General features: G+C 58.1%; 1 protein-coding gene across 1 annotated transcript; it reads right to left on the bottom strand.

Moving 5' to 3' along the window:
* Window positions 1-4,199: 4,199 nt before the first annotated feature.
* On the bottom strand, window positions 4,200-23,494 carry TNS4 (tensin 4). Its single transcript, XM_005439366.3, has 13 exons — window positions 23,358-23,494; window positions 16,347-17,000; window positions 11,919-12,363; window positions 11,275-11,705; window positions 10,315-10,401; window positions 9,644-9,763; window positions 9,271-9,363; window positions 8,793-8,870; window positions 8,258-8,329; window positions 6,920-7,088; window positions 6,415-6,483; window positions 6,174-6,200; window positions 4,200-5,619 (listed from the first exon to the last, which is right to left on the bottom strand). Exons 2-13 carry the CDS (start codon window positions 16,858-16,860, stop codon window positions 5,490-5,492), a joined length of 2,235 nt encoding a protein of 744 aa, XP_005439423.2. The 5' UTR covers window positions 16,861-17,000; window positions 23,358-23,494; the 3' UTR covers window positions 4,200-5,489.
* Window positions 23,495-25,240: the final 1,746 nt, after the last annotated feature.

Here is a 25,240-nt window from a genome sequence, read left to right as displayed (position 1 = left end):
TTTTCCTTGTTATTTAATGTGTTTCTATCAAGTGTATTTCATCTTTGCATTGTTTTAAAGAAGGGGGGGTGTGCCTGCGGGGGTCCCACCCAGCTGGGCACTGCATTCCCAGTATGTGCTGTATGGAAATGCTCCCCTTCCAAACGGGCCAAATTAAACCAGGGACTGCCCGCGAGCTCAGCACCCTCCTGCTGCTGCCTCAAGCCCTGGCAGAGGATGGAGGAGCAGCACTTGCAGCCCCCCATCCCCAGCAAGGTTCAGCCACTGGACTGCTGCCAGCCCATCCCAGCTCTAGAGCCCCCGCAAACCGCATCCCCATGGACCACTGGTGGGGGGCTCCTCGGCCCTGGGCTGTGCCGGTGCTGGCGGTGGGAGCAGGGCACGACGGAGTTGGCACGAGGGGTTCGAGGTGTGCACCGGCATCCGGCTCCGGCTCATATCCAGCAAAAATATTTGATGGTTTCGTTCTGCGGGATGGGCACTGGGGAGAGCAGCGGGGCTGCGCTGGCTGCCGGCGGGGCAAGTGGGGAGGGGTCTGGGTGGCAGCAGGGAATGTCACCCACGAGCACCCGTGGGTCTCAGCGCCTCTCCCTGAGCTCCCCCGGTGCAGGCTGAGCCCTGGCACCCACCAGGCAGGGAGCCCTTTTGGCCACCTCCAAAGGCACCTGCCTGCCACCGGCCAGGGGCTGCGGGCACGGAGGGCGGGGGGAGCTGGGGAGGGTGGGGGGGGGGTGTTGGGTTGCGGTGGCTTGGAAGTGGAAAAGTGCCTGAGCTGGGAGCAGCTGGTTTGTAGATCCCAGGACCAGGCGGTGGGAGTGGGGCCAGCGCCTGCCTGTGCTCGGCAGCATCCGCAGCCCGTGGAGCACGGGGGCCAGTGCTGGGTGTCCCACGGGGGATGGACAGGCTCAGCCGTGCTGTCCCTGCCCAGGGACCTGGTCCCATCCCCTCCCCCAGCCTGTGGGACACTGTGCTAGGGTTGGGGTTCAGCAGCCCTGAAACCCCAGGCACCCACAAAGCCAAGGAAGAGCTACGCTGAGCAGGGATGGGGTGGGAAGCAAACGCTATCGTGCGTCCTCGTGAGCTCAGCCTCTGCTCGGTGCCAGCGCGGGGGCAGCCAGGATCGTCACCTTCGGTCCCGCACGGTGGCACAGAACAGCAGCAGGGCCTGGAGACCACACCAGGCTGGGACGAGACACTGGATGGGCTTCAAAGTTCAGGAGAGGACAGGGACAGGCACCGGCTTGTGCCAGGGCAACGTGCTCGTGGCCAGGCAGAGCCGCTGGCTCACAGAGCCACAGCCCGCGGCACGAGTGGCAGTGCCGGTGCCAGTAGGTGCTGAGCATCTCCAGCTTTCCTCAGAGCTTTGGGAGGGTGGCAGGGGACACAGCTGGGAGATGCCCAGGCATGGCGCTGCCGGTGGCTGCACGCCGGTGGGCTACCCGGTGCTCCCGGAGCTCGGCTGTCTCCCGAACACGCTGCCAGGGCAGCTGTGACCCGCGGTGTCACGGGGGGTCACGTCGCGGGAGGGTGAGGACGGCTGGGTCTGTGGCATCGTGGCTCCCCAGCTCTGGCGGGGCTGTTTGGGGCTGGCGCCAGCGCGATGCTCCGGTTACTGGAGCTGCGTGGCCGCAGTGCTCGGGGTTGTGCAAACACGGTGGAGGAGCTGGGCCCGAAGGCAGCCAGCGCGGCCAATGTAGACAAGCCCAGTAATTTGCTGGCGCAGCAGATCGGCAGCCGGACCAGGGACGCCGCCAGCTCTCCTGGAGCCCGGCCCAGCGCCCCGGCCCTGTGCTGACGGCTGCCCGGGGCTGGGGCTCCCCCAGCTCTCCTTTGGGGTCCCTTCGGCTGCCCCCAGCCCTGGCAGCTGCGGGGGCACCGGGCTGGGCTTGGGGACCGATTCGGCTGGAGAAACATGCGCGTGTGCATTTGGCAGAGCTGCTGCTGGGCTGCCGGGAGCGTGGGGGCTGGGGCCACAGGGCCTGGGGGGGCGATTCCACCTTCCCGTGACGGCTGCAGGCTGGGGGTACCTGCCTCCCTCCCCCCCCCCAGCTCTTTCATGTCAGCTGAGGGAAGGTTGTGGCCTTTTCCCTCTTCTGGAGGTCACCAGAAAACCAGTGACAGGAGGAAACCGAACCCTCTCATGCCCTCGATGTGCTGGGGGTGCTGGGCAGCAGTGGCAGGACCCCCTTGTGTCAGGATGGGGGAGGCGGGCAGTGATGCTCACCCCCGGCACTGTCCGGTGGCGGCTCTTGAGCTACCCTGCATGGTGTCAGGAGCAAAGTTCCACCTGCAGCAGCCAGCAGCTCTCATCCCACGTGCAGGGTGAGGACATTTCTGTGGGGGAACCCCTGCGGCCACCGCACTGCCACCTGTCCCGGTGTCACCACAGAGCCATGGTGGGGCTTTGTGTGTCACCCACACAAGTGCACGTGTGTCTGTGCACCCACATGTGCGGGGAGGGGGGCACTGGTGTGATCCGTGTCCCTGTCACCAGGGAGAGCATCGCAGCATCGGTGGCTTTCAGGGTGTTGCTGTGGTTGGGGACACGGGGCATCACCCACCGGTGACAGGCTGCTAGGAACAAACGCGTGAGCCTGGCCAGGACAGGGGCTGGGTTTGTTACAAAATGGCTGGAACTGGACCCAGGAACCAAAACCAAGAGCTGCGCTTCCAGGAAGCCTGGGACAAACTTTGGAAGCCACGAGGAGCTCAGAGAATTGTTTGTTTTTTCCTGAATCCAGGTGGTTTTGGCTGAGCTGTCCCCGTGGTGGCTGCGCCCGTGCTCCAGCTCCGCTGCACTGGAAAAGGGTTTTCAATAAAATAAAAATTCCACGTGTGGAAGACGGCGCTTGGCGATGGGCCCGTTCCCTGTCCCAAAGTGGTCCCAAAGCGGGGAAAAGCAGCCACGGCGCCGTTCCCCAGGAGATGAACCATCCCCGTTGCGGCTGGAGTTCTGCAAAAGAGTTTTGGTTTTTTTCCAAACCGTCAAAAACCCCAGGTTTGACGATGCAGGGAGCAGCATGTGGGGACGGCGCTGGCCGAGCTCGGGGGCAGCACCGTGATCCCCCCCCCAAACACCATTTGGAGCCAAAGCCCTGGCGTGCTGCTGTTCCCATTGCACTTGCCTCCGCCGTCCTGGGCAGCATCGCAATAAAGGCGACAGCGTAAAGCAGCGCTGGCTCGTGGGCTGCAACCCCCGCGGCGTCCCAGGCCGGGCTCCTGCAGCCAGCGCAGCCCTAATGAGTGTTGGTTAATGAAAGCAGCTCTGTGGGCACCGCTGGTTCTGCCCTTATTGACCTCTCCCAGCAGGTGGGCAAGGCGCAGGCAGGGGACAGGCAGGGTGCAGGCAGGGGACAGGCAGGGCACTGGCAGGGCTCAGGAGGGGACAGGCAGGGCATAGGAAGGGTGCAGGCAGGGTGCAGGCAGGGCACAGGCAGTGATCAGACAGGGCACAGGCAGGGCACAGGCAGGGATCCGACAGGGCACAGGCAGGGTGCCGGCAGGGCACAGGCAGGGCGCAGGGAGGGCGCAGGGCACAGGCAGGGTGCTGGCAGGGCGCAGGCAGGGTGCAGGCAGGGCACAGGCAGGGCGCAGGGAGGGCGCAGGGCACAGGCAGGGTGCCGGCAGGGCACAGGCAGGGCGCAGGGAGGGCACAGGGCACAGGCAGGGTGCTGGCAGGGCACAGGCAGGGTGCAGGCAGGGCGCAGGGCACAGGCAGGGTGCCGGCAGGGCGCAGGCAGGGTGCAGGGTGCAGGGCACAGGCAGGGTGCAGGCAGGGCACAGGCAGGGCGCAGGGCACAGGCAGGGTGCAGGCAGGGCACAGGCAGGGCGCAGGGCACAGACAGGGTGCAGGCAGGGCACAGGCAGGGTGCAGGCAGGGGACAGGCAGGGTGCAGGCAGGGTGCAGGCAGGGGACAGGCAGGGGACAGGCAGGGCGCAGGGCACAGGCAGGGTGCAGGCAGGGTGCAGGCAGGGGACAGGCAGGGTGCAGGCAGGGCAGATGGTGTTGTGCTGGGGCCCCTTGCCGGCTGCAGCGCGCACTGCAGCGGGTCACATCCTGTACACCCCAGGGGGCTTGGGGTCCCTGTGGGCCTGGGGATGCAGAAGCCCGGGGCGCTGGGGCTGAGCCGTGTCCCCCCGAGCTGCCCATGACCTTGGGGTGCCGCCTTCCCCTGCACCTTCACAGAACGGGGACGGGGACGGCACAAGCACACGGAGCCCACTGGGCTGGGTGCTGGGCTCTGGCCGAGCAGAGCTTCGGGCAGATGGCCTGGGGGGGCCAGAGCTGTCAGCTTCTCATCCTGGAGCTGGGTGCTCCCCCCATTCTCCCCCAGTTACCCCAGTATCTCTTTTTATCGTTGCCACAGCTCGGCTGGAGGGGAGCGACTGTTTCTGTATGTGCAGCGCATGCAGACGCTGGGCAGCTGGAGCGAGCAGAGTCACGTCGGTCAGTCGCTAACACCGCTGCGGTGTTTGTGGTGAGACGAACGAGCCACTGCTTTATTGCAAACACCCCTGCGCAGGGTTCGTTAGCGCAGGGTGCAACGTTAAAGCGATGCAGAGGCACCAGGTAAGCGAGTGCCAAGGGAGGCGACTGCATGGTGGGCTCGGAGCCGCTCCGCGATTACAGCAAAAGCGAAATCTTCAGCTGGTGTAAATCACGGCAGCGCTGACTTCCACGAGGCTGCGCCAATTTACGTCATCTGAGGATCTGGCCCAAATTCATGCAAGTCATTTCCAAAAAGCCAATGTTTTACTGTCATGAAAATGTCAACATTTATTTCTCAGCTTGCTGTGATGCCTGGAGGTTGAGCTAGCCTGTAACCCCGCGTTGCAAAAAAGGGCAGGAGAATTTACCAGCACTAGGCAAAACCACGCTGCTCTGACATTTCTGCCTTTTGATGCTTCTTGATCTTTGAGGGAAGCAGGAGTTTTCAGCAGGGCCTAATGATTTTATAGGCTTTGATTTGCAAAACCGCCTCCTGATGCTGGTCAACCCCCTCTGCCTGCAGCAAACTTCCCCTCCCGTGGTGCTGGGGGGCCTGAGTCCCCAAAGGTGGGAGCTCAGCTCCACTGAATGGACCTCAGCTTGCACACCCCAAGCATAGGCATCCCCCGCTGCCAGTAGAAATCTCAGCCAGAACATTTCAGTTCTCCAGAGCCAGGCGAAGGAGGCAGCGGTTCCGTACGGTAAGCACAGCTCCCAGCCCGCAGCTCCGCTCCCAGCCCGGCACAGCTCCCCGTGGGCAACCATCCTGCGCTGGCCACCGCAGCGAGCACTGCCAGGGGATGCCCCGCAGAGGGTCTCGGAGGAACGTATCCCACCAGAGCATAAAATCTTTGAGACTCTTGACGTGACAGTGCGTAAGAAAAATATATAAATACGAGCCGTTGCCAAAATGCAACCCAGAAGCAGGAAAAGGGGAGCGGCAAAAGCTCGGCAGCGTGTGGCAGCTGCCAGCCCTGAGCTGTCCTGGGGTTTCTGTCCTCTACGGGCCTGGCAGGAGCTTGCAGAGAAGGTCGATGACAAGCGATGCTGGCTGCACCGTGTCGTACTCTGCAAACAGGTGACAGAGGTTCTCCGAATCTGTCTGGCTTTTGGCCACAAACCCAAAGATCCTTTGAAAAAGGGGAGAGAGACTTATTCAGTTTGCATCCAGGAATCCAAAGGAATACGCTTAAACTAGCCCCAGTCACAAAGCAAAATCCCGGTTCCAGCAATTCCACCTTGGCCTGCTCCCCGATCACGTTTACTTGGAAGCAAAACAGCCGGGAGAAGCGTTTCTGGCAAGGCTCCCCCAGCTGCAAAGAGTTTCATGAATGCGAGGGAGAGCCAGAGAGAAACTCGCTTCCCGAGCCCAGTGCGCGAGTCCCTGGGAAGGCTGACGGACTGGGATGGGGGCTTTCTGCGTGAGGGGATGCAGGGAACGGGGCTCAGCCAAGCCCCCCATCAAAACCTACTGAGCAAGAACCCCCGTAAAGCTTCACCCATCTGCCCCACGTCCCACCCTGCCGCCACCTTAACTTTTATTGCATCCCCTCTGCGTTTTTAAGCTTCGATTCTTGGCTGCCCAGCAAAGCTTTGCAATGCACCCGCTGGGGAGGCGAGGCTGGGCCAGGCAGCATCTCCCCCCGGTAGCCACCGGCACGGCAGGTCCCCGCGTGGCTCTTACCTCGAGGACTTGCAGTACTTCTGCCACCTGAGGGAAAAGCAGAGTTGGATTTACTCAAAGGCTGGAATTTAATTCATCCCATCAGCCGCAAACCCCAGGGTTACACGTAGCTAAACCCCAGCCCGGCGCAGGGGCTGCACAGCCGGCGGTTGGGATTTGGGATTCGAAGCGGTGCAGAGACGGGAGCAGCTGGGAAGCGCAGGGATGCGAGCCCCCAGCCCGCTGGCAGCCCACTACTCACTTTCTGTTCTCAGGGTCCATCCCGCAAAACCTGATGGCAGCCAAGGGGTAGTGTCGCCTGAAAAAGACCCTGTCGGGGAGGAGAGCCTGGCGTTAGAGGAGGGAAGCCCTGGGCAGAAGCTGCTCGGAGAAACGGGCGTTTGCAAATTGAAGCCCGGCTTGAAGAATTAGTGGCTGCTGGGGAAGGGGGGTGTGGGGTCCTGCTCCCCGGGGTGCCTCCTGTCCGGCACCTCCTGGTGGGGGGTTCCACCAGCTCCTGCCTCCCACTCCTGAGATGTCGCCAGCAGCATCGTGCCCGGTGCTGTAACAGGGGGGGTCGTGCCCACCCCCCCCGGCTTGCAGCACGGGTTTGTGCTAGCGGGCGAGTTCTCCTTGCCGCGCTGCAGATCAGCAGGCGGGCAGGCTGAGACGCAAGGAGGGCGCTGGGTGGGCACGGGCGAGACGCTTTTCCACTCTGCCCTGCACCTTGCCACCCGTCAGCCCTCGGCCGCGGCGGCAGCTCTTACTTCCTCTGGATGTCCGTCAGCGTGACGCCCTGCTCCGTCACCCTGAAGTGCACCAGGGTGGGTGTGGGCAGCGTCTCCAGCTCGAAGGTGGAGGAGACAGCTTTCTGGATGGCCGGGGCTCCCGTGAGCGTCTCCATGTTCACCGAGTTGAGGTACAAGACGTTGCACACTGCAAGGAGAGCACAGAGCCCGGCTCAGCACCGGCCCCGCAGCACGCTGGCGTCTCACCGCGCTGAGCACCACGGGGCCGGGTCCAAGGCTGGGTCCCAGGCATCCTCCTGCGGAACCCGACGCGTACGTGGGTCAGATTTGTTTTGATTAAAATTAAAGATTTGGTGACTCAGAAATTCTTCGCAAATTTATTTTGGTTTACTTTAATGCTTTGCACTAATTGTTTTAAAAGTCAAAGTATTTAATTTCCGGATTCTAAATGTCATATTTGGATTTTTTTTCCTGTTTATTACATATTTCCTTTAATGAAAAGCAGAAATACCCCAAGCCAACTAACGGCTGAAGGCCAACCTAAAACATGACATTTCAGGCTGATTGAGCTGTTTAAAGGGCTGTTCTGGGTCAAACTAAACTTTTCAGCTTGCCAACTTATTTTTCAGAATTTCCAGCAAAACAAAGTGGTTCCCGACTCCCTCGACTGCGCCGTGACCCATCCGCATGGTCTCCTGCCCATCGCTCTCTGCTCTCACCCGGAGCCCACCCACTGCTGCACCCTGGCTGGGGGCACCCAGGTGTAGAAGAGAAGCAAAGACCCTTCCCCGTCCTGCTGTGCTGTTTCCACGTGCCTCCTATAAGGTCCCTCAGCAATTTAACCAGCCCCTGATTGCCCCATCCCTCTCCTAGAAACTCCAGATGTTCAATACCAGCTGAAGCCGATCAGGAGAAGCTTAAAAATCAGGGGCTATCGAAAATTGTGGGAATTGTGGGTCTTTTATCAGCCTTGTGACCTCAAGAATTGTGTTCTCAAGCTTCACTTCACCGTCGTGAGAACCAAAAGTCTCCTTTCTCTAAAAATATCAGGTTCCATGATCTGAGGATGTGAAGAAAACCTGCAGGTGTCCCCAGCCTGGTGCTAAAGCCAGGAGGGGGACATTGCACCGGCACCCACGGATGCGCTGGGGTGACCTGGTTCTTTGCACAGCCCCAAGGGCAGCGCTGGCTTTTCAGCTTCTGCTGTGAACGGTCTCAGAATGGGTGATATAAAAAAACATAGAGCCTGGTGTTTGATAGGTGAGGGCTAAAGCCCAAAGCACGGGTGTACGCCCTCAGCTTAGCTACTGCCAGCGTGACTGTCCCCCGGTGACAGCTGCCTGCTCCTTTCCTCACCAGCGGTTTTCTTCAGCAGGGATGGCGTGGACTCGGGAGCGCAGTCAGGGCTGTCTTCGCCGTCAGCGAGGTCTGCACAAACGACACGCAGGAGCACTGATGCCACGGGTCAGGCTGCTCTGGGTCACCACTTTGCACTGGGTAGTGATTCCTTATCTCACAAGAGGTGGCCCAAAAGCCCAGGACCACTTAAATTGCAGGGGTTTAGAGCAGTAATTAATTCAATTCTCCTCTGCCTCCCTCTCCTGACTCTGCTCGCTTCCCATCTCCCTGCTCCTCCTTTCCTTGCCCACCCTCAGTGGCCCCTTGCCCCCCGCTGCTTTGCTCACCCCCCTCCATCCCCAGCAGAAGCAAGTCGCTGCCGTCTCATACTTGAGCCAGCTCTTGCAGGTCCCTGCTCCACATGCAGCCAGGGCAGTCAGCCCCAGTGCAGGGGTACCCAGGTTCAGCCCCCTCCCCACTGCAGGACCTCGCCTACCTCCCCAGACAGGCAGGAAGGAAGGCTCGGAGCACCGATCCTGTCCGTAACACCTACCTCGGGTGGGGATGCTCAGCTTGCAGGGCAGTGCCAGCGGGGTGATGGCGTGCTGATAGACAAAGGCAGAGAGGCTCCCTGCAACACAGAACCATGAGTCAGGGGGGTCCTGGCACCCAAAACCTCCCACCCACCCACCTTTGGCCCCACATCAGTGTCCCAGGGAGCTCAGAAGGGGGCTAAACTGGACTATGTGGGGCCTCACAGCCACAAATGTGGGTTTTGCAACCCCCGCCCCATGTGTCTGTTTTGGAGACCCCTACCACAGCCTCACCAGCAGGACCCTGGGGCCGGAGGGTCCCTGTGCCAGTGGTTGTACAGCACACACCACAGGGATGCTGAGGGGGACCCGGCCGGTGCTTTGAGGGGCTTGGGGCTGCCAGGGATGCTGAGGGGGACCTGGCTGGTGCTTCGAGGGGCTTTTGGAAACAGCTCCTGGGGCTGCCAGGGCTGCTGCAGGCAATGGCACCGTCCTCACCGAAATACAGCTCCTCGCTGGCTCCTTTCAGGTGCACCCCTTTGGCAGACGACTCGATAAGGAAGTGCCGGACAAGGTCACTGCTCTCGTCGCCTGCAAGCGGGATTGAAGGCAGCATCAGCATCAGCACAAGCACCGTTGTTTCACCCCTGCCCGCCCCAGGGCCCCATCCCAGGGCATCCACTGGGGCTTCTGCTTTGCATGGAGAGTGCGATGCCAGCCCCTGTGCAGGGGTGGGATGGGGGTGCACAGATGCTGCTGCCAGTGTTTGTCACACAAGCGGAGTCCTGCAGCTTCTTGGCTTGCTTTGGTTTGACTAGTTTCAATTAAATCCTCAGAGCAAAACCCCACCTTTCCAAGCAAGTCCCTGTACCTGTCTGGCTGCCGGATGGGGAGACGGGAACCTTCATAGCCAGTCCAAAAGACCCCCGGTACGACGTGCTGTCCCGCACCACGAACGTGCCTGGCTCCTTGTCCTTCAGCAGCTGGATCGCTGTCAAAGCACAGGCGGAGGCTCAGCCAAGCAAAACAGGTGGAACCTCCCCGCGTTGCATTTCGTGTCCGGCCGATGCTCTCGCGGGGAGTCGTTCCTTGGCAGCAGCGAGAAATACTCGGGAGTGTTTGCCGAGGACGTGCATGTCCCTCGTGCGGGTACCGACTGCAGTGGCCCTGCAGACGAGGGGCCCCAGCGTGGTCTCACGGGTCCCTGTGGTCCCCAGGACAGAGCCAGCCCCTGCCCAGGCCGTGCTGAGTAGCTGCACAGAGGCAGGAGCGGCTTTGGGGGACTTGAGGGGGGTCAGAGGGGCTGTGGTACAACCTGTATTTCTGAGCCTTCCCCCTAGACCTGTGAGGGGGTCTCTCCACACCCATCAGCCCCCACTATAAAGTGCCACCACCAGGTCCCCATGGGACCTCAGTCATCATGGGCAAGAGCCAGACCGAGATGCTGCACGGGGGCGAACTCCAGCACGGGGAACAGGCTGCGGTCCTGCAGCCAGCAAGTCTGAGACGGGGTTACCCCAGCAGAGACGCTGGCTGCCTTACCCTGGTCCCTCGTTATGCTCGGCTTGAACCAGTACTTCGACGTGTCCATCACAAACTTCATGGTTGGCTGCCCAGCCCTGAGGGGACCTGCAAGAGACCTCATGGTGTCAAGGTCCTGAAAGACCTTCACCGCAGACACCGCTGAGCATGCAGAGCCCCAGCAAAGATACCGCTCTGCAGGCTGCCCAGGGTTGAAGGGTTTTTTTCCAATCCTTTTGAACAGAGCTTCCTCCCTGCTCCTCAGAATAATTCATTCTCCATGTAATTATCTCTCTTGGCAGGCTGTGATGGAGCGTGGAGAGGCAGCACATGGAATCTCCCAGCAGTGCCAGTCTGCCCAACCCCGCACAAGTCCACTGGACCATGGGGACTTACACCAGCTGAGGATCTGACCCACGAAACTCTCCTGCTATTCCCCTAAGAATCCCAATTAAAACCCTCTGCTCTGAGAGCTGCCTCTGCTAATCTCCTCCCAAGAACAATAGCCCTAGTGTTTACCCTTGAATGAGGGACCTTGTAAACTCTGGTTTAAAGAACATCTTTAGATGTTCTCCAGAGCAAACTGGAACCCTAACCCCTCCTCCCCACCCATTCTGGGCCCACAGACAAGCATGAAATGACAAAAGGACAGTTCTCATTCTCAGGTGCTATAAATAAGTAAGTGTACCTGCATCTCCCGAGGGAACCAGAGCGTTTCTGCCTTCTGAGCACACACCCCAGCACCCTGGTGGGCAAAACCCTGAGATGCAGAGTCATCAGCAAAGAGCTGGAGCGCTCTGCAACCCTGTGGAGATCCAGTGAGGATCTCCAGCTCCAGCCAGGACCTCCCGTCCTTCACGTCTGTAACCCACAGATAAACCAGAGTAGAAAACGGTGTTCGCTCCCCCTTTCCTGGCTGCTCTTGGGGTCTACAGCTCCTTCCCCCCGCCAGCCCTGCCCTACGGCAGGGAGGTGACTTACTGTCCGAGACGCAGGAGAGTGCTGGTGCCGACAGCGCGTTGTTCAGGCCACCAAGCCTCAAGGTTGGGCTGCAGCTGGGAAGGGGGATCTGCTTGACAGAAGCTGGGGGGGCTTTGGCCGGCTTGGAAGATGCATCTCCTTGTTCCAAGCACCCGTTGACCAGCAGCACTGGGATGTCGGCTGTGGAGTTGAGGATGGAGGGGGGGCAGCTGCTGGCCTGTCCCTTCTGGGATGGGGAGGTGTTTGCTATGGTGGCGCAGGGTGCCCTGGGCTGGTGGGGACTCAGGCCAAAAACTTCTCCAGAGTTGGACCTGATGCTCGGGGAGGGTGGGCAGGGGCTGCCCAGGGAGCTGGCAGGGGATGGGCAGTCAGCAGCGTGGCAGGCAGCAGGGTGAGCATCCGAGTCATCGTTGTGGAGCGAGTGGGTGCTGCTGCAAGAGGGAGACAGAGCAGAAGGAGATCGGGGGGGTTGTTTCACCGGGATGTGATGCACAGCCCCCCCAGAGTGGTGGATCCCCAGCCCTGTATGGCATCGACTCCCACCATGAGGAAGGAGGTCTTGGACAGCAGGACTTGGGGTAACTGCCCTGTGCCCCTTCCATCCCCACCATCAGCCTGAGACTGCGACACAAGGCGGCATTTACCTTCCCAGGATGTAACTGGTGTCCGAGCCGGGGCTCATGGAGAGCTGGGAGACCCAGCTGCCCCTCTGCTGGGCCCTCACCACGTGCACAGGCTTCAGCAAATTGTCGAAGCCCGGGGAGGTGCTGAGTGCGCCGGGGCCATAGGAGATGCTGTCCACCTGGCCAGCCACGCACTGCCGGGGCACGGCGATGCACTCGGTCCCTTTGCTGCAGGTCGGGGAGGCGGCACAGCTGGGGGTGGCCGCCCGGGGGCTCGCGGGGCTGGGTGGGCTCAAGAAAACCACGTTGCTGCTGGTGCTGTAGTTGCTTCTGAGTCCCCCTTTTTGGGGCTGGAAGGCATTGCCCTGGGGGGACCTTGAGAAGGGCATGGGTGGGGGGTGGGGGGTGCCCTGCCAGAGCTCCCCACACGTGCCTCTGCCTGGTGTCATCTCTATGTACTTGATGTCTGCAGGAAGAAAGAGGAGATCGTTACCGATTCAGTGTTTGCCTCTCGTTAGCTAAGCTCTGTGAGGGACACGCATTTCTGCTCTCCTCGCTATTAACTCCGGCTCTGCTCTGCCTGCCCTGCCACTGCTGGGCCCAGGGAGCCCCCCATGGCCCCCCACCGGCCTTTGCTAAGACCCTGTGAGGGCTGATTTTCTCACAGCCACCAAGCCACAGTGCCCCCCACCCCCCCCCCCCCCAGCGCTGGCAGGCTCCCCGGGGAGGGGGGTTACCTGCGGTCATGTCTGACTGCACAGACCCCCCCCGCCAGCATTACGCAGCCGGTGCCTGCCGAGACCTGCAGGGAGAGGCGGGTGCTTCCTCCAGCAGCCGCTCTGGTTGTACCTGACTCAAGAGAAAAACATCTGGCTGCTCCCCCCAGGGATGACATCAGGCTCGGAGGGTGCCCACGGCAGCAGGCACGTGGGTCTGCACACCCTGGCTGGGTGGAGGAGCATCCACACCGTGGCTGCGGAGCGGGAGGCAGCGGGATGCCACACGGGACAAGGGCAATTGGAAGCTGCAGGTGTCCAGCAAGCACCAGCGCAGGGCAGAGGCCGGCTGCTCTCCCCTCCTCTCCCCCATCCTGCACGAGTCTCTTTAGAGAAATAATTCCCAAGGCAGTTTCTGTGCCCATACCCTGTTGGGGGTTTCTTCCTGCTCTCCCATTTGTGCTCGGGGCAGGCCAGGCACCTCCCAGCCCTTCTGCCCGCCATCATTTACAGGGGAGCACATCGGACAGAGCATCCCTTGCTCCAAGAGCTTCAGTGAAACCTCAGGGCCAAGACAAGGATGTGCCTGGCTGCCTGGGTACCCGATGCTCAGTCACTGGGTTCCTTGACCAAGGCCATCATTTCTGGCTGAGCTAGAAGATGCCTTTTAGCAAGAGACACTCAGACTTGATTTAAGCGCTTGCAGCGATGGCGAATTCAGCACCTCCCCGGGGAAGCTGTTCCAGTGGTTCATCCCCCCCACTCCTGGAAGCACACGCCTCCGTTCTAGTCTGAACGTGCCCAGCTTTGTTTTCAGCTCCTGGTTCTTGCCCTGCCATGGAGTTCAGGAAAGTTCTCCTTCTTAAGGGTGTTTCTTGGAGAGAGAAAAACCTTTTTTTTTTTTGCTGCAGCAGTGAAAAACGGCTGGTAACAGCCCTGAGTTCCCCGGCAGTTGGGGTTATGTACTTGGGTCCTGCCCTGGGACCTGCCTGTGAGGGAAGCTGCCTGGGGCAAGCGGCTGCCGAGCACTGCAGACCCTGTTTACTGCGAGGAACAACCAGACCTCTGGGGCATAAAGCTTGACGAGCCGGAAAAGCACAAGTCTGTACAAAAGTTACTCTCCGAGCCCCTTCTCTATGCCGATCCCAGCACGGGATTGGATCGGCATGGCCAGCGGAGAGCCGCCAAGGAGGCGCCGGGTAAGCCAGAAGGGCTGGTCCCCAGTGGGGATGCAGCTGGACCACGCACGGGAAGGAGCCAGAGCCGCAGCCTTCCCCCTCCACACCCTCACCGCCCCTGGCAGCCGGCAGCTCCTCCAAAGCCTGTCCTCGGGAAGGCTCCGGAGCCGCCTGGCTCCGGTATCAGCGTGCAAACCCTCCCAGCAAGCTCTGGGCCGGGCGCTTTTTGTCAATGTCTCCCTCAAAAAGGGAAAAGAAATGGGGATTTTAATTGACCTTTAAAGAAATAACTGAAAAGCGTCTGCGCGCTGGGCTAATGAGGCCTTTTGCCTCCTACTTCTCTGCCTTCGCTCCTGCTTATCGTGTGTGGTTAAACCTCAAATATTTGCTCGAGACCTTGGCAAGTTCTTCAGCATCAAGGAGTGGCAAAAGTGCCGCAACCACGGAGCCCAGCTGTCACGCAAGCCGAGATGATCTCCTCCCCTCCAGGAGCAGGGGGTGTTAGCGGCTTTCACGAATGCATCTCCTATTGCTACAGCATCTGTTACGATAAAAGCCCTCCTCAGGGCTTCCACTAGACAAGAACAAGCCCCTCTCGTGGACTCCGGGTATCATCAGTCTCCTGGCAGCCCTCACAGCAAGTGGCCGTGCTTGCAGGGAACTTACACCTTAGGCAGAAAGAAGGAGCATGGAAATTATTTAGAAAGCGCAAAGGGGCCCTGTGAGGTCTCCTCTGCAATGGCCGAGGGGGGGAAAAGGGAGGCAGGAGCCTAACGGGAGCGTTTCCCATCAGCGAGAGGCAGGAGCAGTGGCAGAGGCACAGGTCGCATGGCTGGAGCAGGAGGAGGTGGGTGAGCAGGGGCACTGCGCAGCAGTAGGAAGTTTGTGTACAAAAGAAGAGCTGTTAAAAGAAAATGAAAGCTGAAGTGAGGCTTTTCCCACTGAATTCAGGGCCAGATTTCCAGATGTTCGGTTTCACACTTGGAGCCAAATTTTCAAAACCACTAGCATGCTACCTGCTGAGCTGCTCGGGACTGCAGCCCTTGAGTGATGCCTGAAGGAGAGGGAGGCATCTGAACGCCTCCAAACACTAGCTGAGGAGCCAAGAGCTGAATTTGCACTTTGTCACAGTATTTTATCTGCAAGGCCACCCCCTTCCATCCCAGTGGGAAGCAGGGATGCCGTCTGCTCCGGAATGGCCCAAGCCCTGCGGCGTGCTCGCACCGCTCCAGCCCCTGTGCTGCCCGACTCCGGCTTAGCTGCTTCCCACGGGAGCATCAGGACCCTCACACCTGCCGGGGCTGCTGCTCAGTGCACTTGCAGACATGCACCTCGTTCCCATGCATGTTCCCAACCTCTAGCCCTGCGTTCCCCATGCAGATGTTTGCGTGAGGGCTCAGGAGGAATTTTCTTCACGCCTTTAACATCCTCCTGTTTGCCCCTGGAAAGAGGCCTGGGGACAGATTTTCAAGGTATTTCCGTGTCTGTAGACACGGATAGGCGATAAGGCTTTTCAGAATCAGTGAGACCGCTGTCAGGCACCTCAACAAATCACAGATCTGTCCTCCAGCCCACCAGAACGCTTGCAGCGGCATGCAGCGCGCTGTCTGCTGGTGTTACCCTGTGCACAGCGTGTTGAGCAGCTAACGCACTGCAAAAGAGCCACAGGCAAGAGTGCTTGGATCAGAAGCAGCACACACAGCAGAGCTTCGGATTGCAGGGATGACAGGGAAGCGTTGCAAAAGGGTTCACGTAAGGCACCCAGGCACGAGGGCAGAAAGAGGGGGTTGGTATGTGCTGCTGATGTTCTGCCTTGTGTATGCCAGGTATGCTGCTGGAGAAGTGTGCAAGCCCTGGAAAAAAAGAATTTCCCTGGCAAAACGATCGGGAACATTTAAATGGGATGGTTGTGTAACTATCAGTACCTTAGCCTAGGGCTTTGGAAATCTGGCTTCGAATCCTTGTGCTTCCACCGGTCAAGCCTGACCCTGGGAAAGGCTCCACTGCCCTTCGGGAGCACTGGGGCTCCGCTCTGGGGGTGAGCAGGGGCCGCACGTCGCATCCAGAGGTCAGTGCCTGTCTCTAGTCACTGCTGGTAATAAAAATTAGGAGTTTCCTGAGAGCTACGAGTCCCATTTCTAACAAGAAATGTTTTCTCCAAACACATGGAAACCAACATCAGGTTGATGTAAAGGCTGTTCTCTCTGTTGACTTTTGGATCCTGCTGAGCTAGCCAGACAGGAGACATCTCAAAAGTGATCAGGCCAAGGCCACCCAAGCACACCAGCTGGGCAGAGAGCGTTCTGTTCTGCTCCTTTACATGAAACCCTGAGAGCAGGAGACAGTGTCCCACACTGATCCCACTGGGGCTGGTGGGGGATGTCACTGATGCCCATTTCCAGCCCTCCGCAGGAGCACAGCACCTCATCCTGCTCACTGGGGCTGCTGTGGGGCCAACCTCTCTGCCCTGGACTTCCACTCTGCCTCTAGCAGCTGGTGTTCACTACGTCTGAGCTGCGCTGGCTCCACCGCACCACCAGCGCCTTTTGCCTCACCTATTGCCTCCGGATCTTGTTTCTTGGTGGTAGCAGTGTCACTCTGAGAAGCAGGTTGGACTGTGTCCTTCACTGGCTTGCACATGAGTGGCTGAAAGGTTGGGTCGATTTCTAGAATCAGCTGGTTCAGGCTTTCTATTGATATGTCCAAGGTAGGAGACACCAGGTGAGCCTCAGGATCCGTGCCGGTGTCGTCCTCCTCCTTCTTTGGCTGATAGGGAGCAGTGGGTCTCTCCAAAGAGGTCTCCTGCTGCCCCTTCCCCTGCGCGTGGGCAGCCACGTGCTCGAACACGGGGTGGGCTCCGTACAGCCGTCCACCGGGAAGCAGGCGTGCATTGCTGCGCACCATCATGGATGGGTCAGCCCAGCCCTCCGTTGAGTAGTAGGCGTACTCCACCGGCAGCGCGGAGCAGCCCGGGTACCCCGCCGGGTGCAAGCTCTTAGTTTCCTCCTGTGAGGAAACACACACAGTCTGTCCAACGCGCAACACGTGGTTTTGTATGACCTGTGACATGGTTCGGTTTTCTGGTTTGACAGCTTAAGAGTCCAAGGGAAACCTCCTCCTTCTCCTCCTCCTCTTCCTCCTTGCCTCCCTTTCTCCACCAGGGACCTCAGACCCCTTCTTCAATCCAGCGTCTCAAGCAGAAGAAGAATCTAAGGAATGCAGAGAGAGGAGCGGTTACACAGGCATGCCCCGGGCAGGAGCAGACTTCAGCGGAAAAGTCTATAAAAACGAGGATTTGGAGTGCAAAGCTGGAATTCAGCTCATAAGAAAACAAGTCATCCTGTATTGCTTTTCCACCCCCCTCCAGCCTCTGCTCCTGGTGCCACAGTGCATCCGGGCAAGTGCAAGAAGGATTAATTTGCAACAGCTTTTCAGGATTAAAAGGCCTACAAACTACATTCCACTTTATTTGTATGGTGCTTCTTTTCTTGTTTAAGAATGAAATGAAGTATCACTGGTAACACCTTTTGCACGGGACCCAGACCCTCAGAAGCTGTCCAGAGAGGCCACGGTAGACAGCGAGCCCAGCGCCACGCAGGGTGGACGTGGTGGGCCAGAGAGATTGGGCTGCCCACCAGGATCATGTTCTGTGAGTGGGTGTACGTTTAATCTGAAGGTTTATTTTGCTGGTACAATGTGAGCTGAGCCCTGGAAGCCTGTGGATGTGGCTGCTCTCTCAGTCGAGGTGACGCTCGAGGAATCCGATTGCTATTAAATTTGGAATGCTCCTGGCTTAGCTTTAGATAGGAAGTACTTTTTTAATGCTCCGTTTAAAAAAACCTACCCAACACGGCAGAAGGTGGGCTTCCTTTGGGGGGTCCTGGGCAAAAGGTCTCAGGACGCTGTTTGGAGGTGGGGGAAGTTTAACTGCATCAGTGAATAAGTGGGGCCCCACTGGCTGCCACTCTCCCTCGTGCTTGTCTGCGGCACTGTGGTGGCTGCCGTGCCATTCGGCAAAACTCGCTGCCACCAAACGCACTGAGGGAACCTTGCTCATTTGCGTCAGGATGAGGAAAATAAGCCAGTCCCGCTCCATACCCACCGTGACAGCCAAACCCCAGCGTTTCAGTGCATGAGGACATCAAAGCCAAGCACATTGCCCGTGGCTGTACTGCACTGGGAGCGTGCCTGTCCCCTCCAGCCCTCGGGGTGGGCAGCACCAGTGGGGACCACGGGATGTCCAGAGTCAAAGTCTCAGTGACAGGAGTTAATCCCACAGCTCAGGGCTCCCTCCTCCATATCCTGTGCGGATCTGATGTGTAATACATACAAACAGTAGGCTACGCTTACTGAAATATTTGTCCTTTCCTGCAGCAGGCTTGAATGACTGACTTATTTACTCACCTATCTCAGACTGATTAACTATGGAGTCACAGGATTAAGAAAGAGACACGTTGCTCTGGGGCAGCCAGTCCATAAACCCCCGTGGGCGAAGGCAGGAGCGCTGGGCTGGCGCGGTACGTCATGTCTGGTAAGTGGTGACTAATTGTCGTGCTGGGTGTTGAGAGCTGTTACGGAGGTGGCTCAGAACAGGCCAGCTTTGCCCTCTATTAATTATATAACCCTGAAGAAGCCTCTTCTCTTGCTGGAGAGACACTCAGAATAGCACAGACTCATGAAGATGAGGGAATTAGAAGCAAAACATTGCTGCTGTCTGCTGCTGCTCACAGCATATGGCACTCGGCATGGCTATGGATCATGAGTCACACCAGTAACGCTCTCAAAAGAGCTAGGAGAGGTTTTTAAGGACTGCAGAAGTGAATAAATACTTCAAACCCACTTAGCTTCCTCCCATCCCGGACCCCACTGTGTCTCCTGAGCCTTTGATAGATTTTATTTACAGGACTGGCAAGCTGCTCCGTAAGAGGCTCAGGAGCAAGGACATGTGCTGCAGGAAGGAAAGTGCCTCCGGGAGGCAGCTGTTGTGTCTTTAGTTGCAGGTTATACTGGCACAGAGCATCTCTGAATTCTAACTAACTGGTTAATGCTACAAAGGGGAAAGACAGGCAGCCCCAGCCTGGATGGGAGAAGGACAGAGTCCGGAGCAGGTTACCCCTATGGCTGTGAAGGGATCGATCAGAAAACGGGTGGGAAGAGCTGCACCTCCAGGTAGCTGCTCCCCAGGCTCGGGAGCAGGTGGGCGAGAAGCACGGGCTGCACATGGTGGGGTCCCTCCTGCGCCCGCAGCAGTGCTGTAGCCCACGGTGCCTTCCCGGCCGGCTGTGCCACAGCCAGCACCTGTGTGGTGCTCCTCCTCGGCATTTCTGGACCCAAACCCCGAGGCAGAGGGGATGCAGCCGTGGGGCTGAGACCCGGGTTCCCCCCTCCCAGCAGCCGGCCGGGCTGGCCGTGCCTGGGCTCTGCCCGCAGAGCTCCCATCGCCTCTGGTCCGTCACTGCACGGCTCTGCCCTGCGGTCAGTCGGATCCCAGATAAGCTGTCTGCCCGCTTCTGTTTTCCTGCCTTGGAGCACGTATGTGCCATGATGCCGCAGGCACCACCGTGAGAAGTGCAGCACGGTACAAGGCTTGGAGGGAACATTTGTTAAATATAAAAAGAAGAGTCATTCCAGGTCAAAAACACAAGCTAGATGGAGCGAAAATTGGATTCTCCCCCGGGGAGAAGAACTGCCTGGCTCCAGTCAGCGTCCGCAAGACAAGGCTGGTTTTAATTTAAGTAGGTACAGAAATAACGTGCAGTATGCATGAACCAGGACTGTCAGGGGGTTCCAGGAGCATGCACGCAACAGCTTCCCTCCTCTCTTGTATTCCTGCCCTGAGTTTTTGATCTTTCTTGTGCCTGATGCTGCCAGAATTAGCCTCCAAACCTCATTTCTCCTCCCTTCCCTTCTCTGGGTTGAAGTGAGAGGTCTCCCAGGCTCCTCACAAGAATTTCAAGCCTCAGCTGCAGGCTCTTCTGCTTGGAAGAACCGGGGCTTGGGCGAAGGAGGCTAATCACCAGGTAGCTGTTAGCCACCAGCGTGGTGCAGCCACGAGAAAGAAAAACCACAGACATCAGGACCTTCCAAAAGCAATCAGAAATAGCAGCACCCTGGGGCGCAGCCCCTGCAAAGGCTGGGCAGTGTCCAGCTGTGCCCCCCGGGCACGGAAGAGGGGCTGGGCTGGAGTGCAAGGACCATGAGCCAGGCAGGGAGCCTGTATCCCGCATCCGAGGTGCGATGCTTTTTGCTCCGGCAGCAGAGCAAGCTGAGCAGCAGGAGCATCGCAGGCCTGGCAGAGGTAACCGAGGCGCTGCAGACGTGCCTTCCAGGGCTTGGCTGGCCAGCTTCACCCAGGCTGGGAGGATTTACTGGCTGTGCAGAGACACTGGGGGAAGGAGCACTGTTGTTTGAGCTAAGACAAAGTTAGCACCAGAAGAAATGGAAATAAACCAGCCAGAAACGCATCTAGACTGGAAATCACAGAGTTTCTGCTTCTGGAAACAGACCATGGAACGGAATTCCCCCTAAAATGAAGGGGACAAGTCACAGATTGCTGGATGCAGACAGACACGCTTGTAAAGGCTCTTGGTGAGGCAGCTGCCTGTTGCACCAAACAGACCCAGCTCGGTGAGGCGGGAGTTACAGTTCAGCCCAGTTAATACCAGTCCTCCCCTCCACCTCCAGCCCAGCTCGGAGGAGCGGCCCCCAACACGAAAACACAGAGCCCCCTGCCATGGAAGGAGCTGGGCTTGGGGCGTTGGGGCTGGGACTGGGGCCGCAGTCCCCGTGCGGGGCTGCGGGGAGCGGAGGCAGGGTGCAGGGTGCTGGGTTTGGAGGGCTGCAGGGTGCCTCCTGGGCGGCAGCAGGAGCAGCAGGATGCCCTTGGGCCAGGGCCATGCCCGACACACCCCGGCTGTTAGATAATGCCTGCACGCCCTTCCAGAACCCTCCAGGCACAGCCAGGTGGACCGAGCCCTACGGATCCAACACGGAGCAAAGTCCCCCTGTGCAGGGCCGTGTCCTGGCTTCGTCTGCTGGAGCGCAGCTCGATGTGGACCCCCAGCTCCACCTCTGCCCACACTGGCTCTCCCCAGTCTTCGGCAGACCAGGCAAAGGGAACCGCTGTGCTGGTGGAGCTGCCGCAGCTTCGCCTGGCAGCTGCACCCAAAGCCCTGGCTGTCCCAGCACAGTTATTTGGAGCAAAGACATATGAGCCGGGACACAGACTTGTTCCCTGTCTGCGCAGAGACCCCAAAACAGGAAAGCCAGCTGCAAGCCGGGGTTGTTTTTCCTTGCAACGCGAGCCCTGGGAGCCTCCCGATCACAATTTGGTTTCACATCCCCTTCCCGGGACAAGCAAAAGGAACTGCTGGGACACCCAGGATTCACAAAGCTCATTACACCCAGCTTAATCATCGTGAGGGCTGCGGGGCGACTTGCCTAGCTTAGCAGGGTGTGCTGAGGAGGCTGAGGAAGAAAGTTCCTGTGGTTACGCTGTGTTTTGCCTGCAGAGCAGAGAGAGCAGCAGTACCACATAGCAAATATGAATATACCTCCAGCTCCAGGGGGGGTCCAGCCCCTGGAGCGTGAGGCAGCTGGTGCCTGAAGAGGGGCAGCCCTCCCAGCGTCTGGGGGGAGAAGGGGCGACTGTCAGACGAAGCCACCTCCCTCCTTGCTCAAACAAGAATAATTAGAAAGTTCAGCTGCAAAAAGAAGCCTTTATGAAATCCCAGACAGCATCGCTGACTCTTGGTATTTGATCAGCCCCCGGAGCCCCACAATGGAGCAGCATCTGTGTGACCATTGCCAAAAGAGGACTTTTTGCTGGGGCAGCAAGAAGCACTCCAACATGACCTGGTGGCATCCAGCAGTGGAAGCCATTGTCCCCCAGCGATCCCCCTGCAAACAGCCCCGATGTATTGCTTGTTTAGCAACATTTCAGACTTCTGAAAGGGTCTCCAGGGTTTTAGATGAGGAGGGTTATTAGTAATGTTGAAATTGTTACTCAGATAACTCTCCCTCCCACTGCCATGCTCCCTTTTCCGGGATGGCTCTTGCCCCTTTGGCAAGAGCTTCTCTGCGTAGGAGACAAGGAGCAGAGCCTGGTCCCCCACTCCCAGGAGAGTTTTCCCTCCACCTCTTCACAGGGTGAGCAGTGGACACGGGAAGCATCTTTAGACAAGGGTGTCTGTCCAAAAAGAGAGTAAATTAGCTAATTCTAGGAATGTTTCAGATGAGTTAGAGGAATGTGAGACTTTTTAGACACACTAACAAGCTCCTTGGAGCACCAGCCTGGATTTTTTCCTTCTGAGACCATGGGTAGATCTCACCTCCATCCCCTTGCGGGACCACATTAGGCAGTAGCATTACAAAGGAAGCAGCTGCATAAGAGAGGCTGTTTCCCTGCATTTCAGAGGTGCCAAGGGAAGGAGAGGATGAGAGCTGCTGCACAGAGGGCTCTGCAGAACTCTTTAAAAAGTGTTCCAGAAAATGCGGTACATCTGCACTCCCCTGCAACACATCCCCTGGAGTGTACAGCACTGCACCTCAGGGCCTGAAACCTTGTGAGGCAGCAGACCATGCTCTTCTCTGGGGTCCAAGGGACAGACCCAAGGTGGGACTAGATACTCTTCCTCCCCTCCTCAGACCTCCACCTTCTTGCCAAAACATCTGCCTACACAGGCCGTGTATCTGCAGCGCTCCTGCCTGGAGCCCTGCTTGCACAGCTTCCACACGATCATCCTGATGCTCTGCTCTCCTCTTACGCACGGACGGATCCTCAGAACCTTGGGTTTGGTTTCACAGCATCTCTTGATCCTGACCTGAGTCACAACACTTTGACCTTGCTGACTGTCAGCGGCTGAAGAACATGCAGCAGTACCAAACAACCGAGCCCTGCGTAAACCACTGCCTCCAGCCAGTCACACTCCTTGCTACCACGTGGCACTCTGATTGCCTTTGAACTCTCAACACTTCAGCACACCGCAGCCTCCCCCTGAAAAGCTGGGTGCACATGCACAGACACATGATCGCAGCCTTGCTCCTGCAGGCTGAACGCACTTCAGGCAGAGGGGATGAAGCATCTGACACCGCTTGTTCGGCTGCACGGTCAACAAACATCACTGGAAATCTTAAATAGGCTTCAAACACTGGGTGAATGAGACAGGTAATGGCTAATAAAATAAAACCCATGGACTCCTGAGAAAAGTCCAAAACCTTAGCCTGAGCAATAAGCATAATCCCGTGCCATTTCTCACAGAATATCCAGCAGCCTTCCCCACCCAGGATAAACACCGCTTGGTCTCTCTGCCAGCCGGCAGTGTTGTTCAGGCAGGAACAACCACGTCTTGGCTTCTTTCAGATCTCTGCAACAGATTTCTCTCAGGGCACAAGAATAATCACCAGCTAGATGCAAAGCAGCAGCAGAAGAAAGAGAAGGGATGGGAGAGAGGAGCTGATACCGCAAATAACATCAGCGTGGAGGATTGAACGAGGAAAAAAAAAACAACTTGAGAGAGACATGGAAAAGGCAGAGATGGCCCTTGAAATCAGCACCCTGCAGGTACCTGAGCTGCAGCTGCTTGTCCCCTCTCCTGTGCACCGCTCTCGCTGCAACACCTCCAAGAGCACCCTGAGCTCATAAAATGAGCACAAGGGTGAGTCTGTGCGAGGACTGGGTCCTCTGGGAGCCGTGGATTTAACAGGAGCGCAGTCCCTCCCACCTGGGCTGAGCTTTGCTCGCCGCCCCTCTGTGCGCAGGGTGCAGCCCTGCTCAGGCCAGGTGTGATGCAAGAGGGAAGACCCAGACACTGGGATTACAACCCGGAGTAGCGCTGAGCTGGCAAGAAGCCAGCCTGCCTCCAAACCCTGCTGGCACCCGGCGGCTGAAGGCAGAGAGCTGCTCAGGAGGGGCACTTTGAGCTGGTGCTGAGCAAGGTGGATCCGCTTGGGGCAGCTGAGGATCCGATGCTCCGAGTGCCAAGGGTCAGGATGGTGCTCTGCCCCTGCAATCCCACGCGGCTCAGCAGTCGCCACGAGCACATGGAGGGAGAACAGACAGGGGGGACTGTGCTTCAGTCTCGCCCGACGTTGGGCTGTAGGCTGCGAAAATAAACGAAGAGGGAATACAAAGCGCACAACTCACCCCTCTCTAGCTGGAGCATTGCAATCCTGTCTGCTACTCTCGGGAGGTGCCTGTTGCTCCCTGGTGCAGAGGGCACCACAGGTGGATCTGTTCAAGGGAAGAGCCCTTTAAAGAGGTTACACCTGGCACTTTGTCACTGCCTCGGTGGCACAGGTGCTGCATTAACGAGTGAATTTGGTCCAATTAGGTGTAAAGGGAAAGAAATGATATCCCATTCCGTCTGGCTAAAGGGCGGCTGTAGACTTCTGAGCCTGCTCTGACCTGATCTAAAAAAAGACCCAGGTCTGCCCACACCCTCGGCACAATTACCTGACTGGTGCATTACAGGGAGCAGATTAAAATGTATCTCTAACTTGTGTGTGCAGAGTGTCCAGCCCAGAGCAGCCAGGCCTGACTACTGCATTTAGTGTTCCCGCATTGGGAACGGATGATAATAAATAATCCCCAAACGTCTTTTTGTATTGCTGGACGTTTTGGCTTGAGGGTTTCTTCCCGTTTCAATGGGCACAGAGCCACGGAGCAGCCTTTAAAATCATGTGTCTGAAATACCCTTTTTCAAGGGAACTGCCTATTCTGCTGCCCATAAATGCTTTCGGGTTACCGCAACATTGCCACACCGCTAAGGGATGCTTTGAAATGTCCGATTTTATCAGGAAATACACCATATAAATTCCCTTCCTTTAAATTCCTTGATCTCACTTTACAATCTTTCCAACGTTTTACTTATCAGTGGTTGTTTTTTCCTTTCCTTACTTCCCTGGGTAAACAAAAAAGCCTCTTCACTTCTGTAACGGCTGCAAGATTGCAGTGGGGAGGGATCGCCCGGCCGCTCTCCTTTTTCCTGGCTGGTAAAATTCACCTTTGACGAGGTCCTTGACAGACAGCATTTATAACTTGGAGGACATTCAGCATCGCTGTGACTGCACACGCATCACCAGCGCGAGCCTCCGGCTGGAGGGAGCAGACGGGGGGTAACGTTGGGGAACCACGATCTGTGTTAGGTCCCTCGAGCTGAGCATCTTCTCTCCCACAGGGTGCTTGGGCAGGTACAGAGGACTGCGCCGTTTGCAGCAGCTACAGGCAGTGTCGGAAGGGAAAGCACCAGGGCTTTTGGGGGGTTTTGGCAGCAGCACAAGGTGCCTCTGTGCTTTGGTCTTGTTGTTTGTGGCCTGCACTCAGAGCACATCTGGGCTTTGACGATGTTCTTCTGTGGGGTTTGCAACCCTGGTAAGCTCAACCCTGTGTCATCCTAATGACCCTGTGTCGTTAGGATAAAATGTGTTGTTCAGGGCTAATCATCTCCTT

Source organism: Falco cherrug, chromosome 20 (assembly GCF_023634085.1).
Source record: "Falco cherrug isolate bFalChe1 chromosome 20, bFalChe1.pri, whole genome shotgun sequence".
In the NCBI taxonomy this organism is placed as follows: domain Eukaryota; kingdom Metazoa; phylum Chordata; class Aves; order Falconiformes; family Falconidae; genus Falco; species Falco cherrug.
The sequence above is the reverse complement of the archived record's forward strand: the minus strand, read 5'-3'. Positions and strand labels throughout refer to the sequence as shown.

Coding starts and splice junctions, on each gene's coding strand:
- TNS4 (XM_005439366.3), bottom strand. CDS start 16,860: ATGTCACAGGTCATACAAAACCACGTGTTGCGCGTTGGACAGACTGTG. Junction 11,706..11,918: donor ACCAGTTACATCCTGGGAAG/GTAAATGCCGCC, acceptor TCCCTCTTGCAG/CAGCACCCACTCGCTCCACA. Junction 10,402..11,274: donor ACTCTCCTGCGTCTCGGACA/GTAAGTCACCTC, acceptor GGTCTCTTGCAG/GTCCCCTCAGGGCTGGGCAG.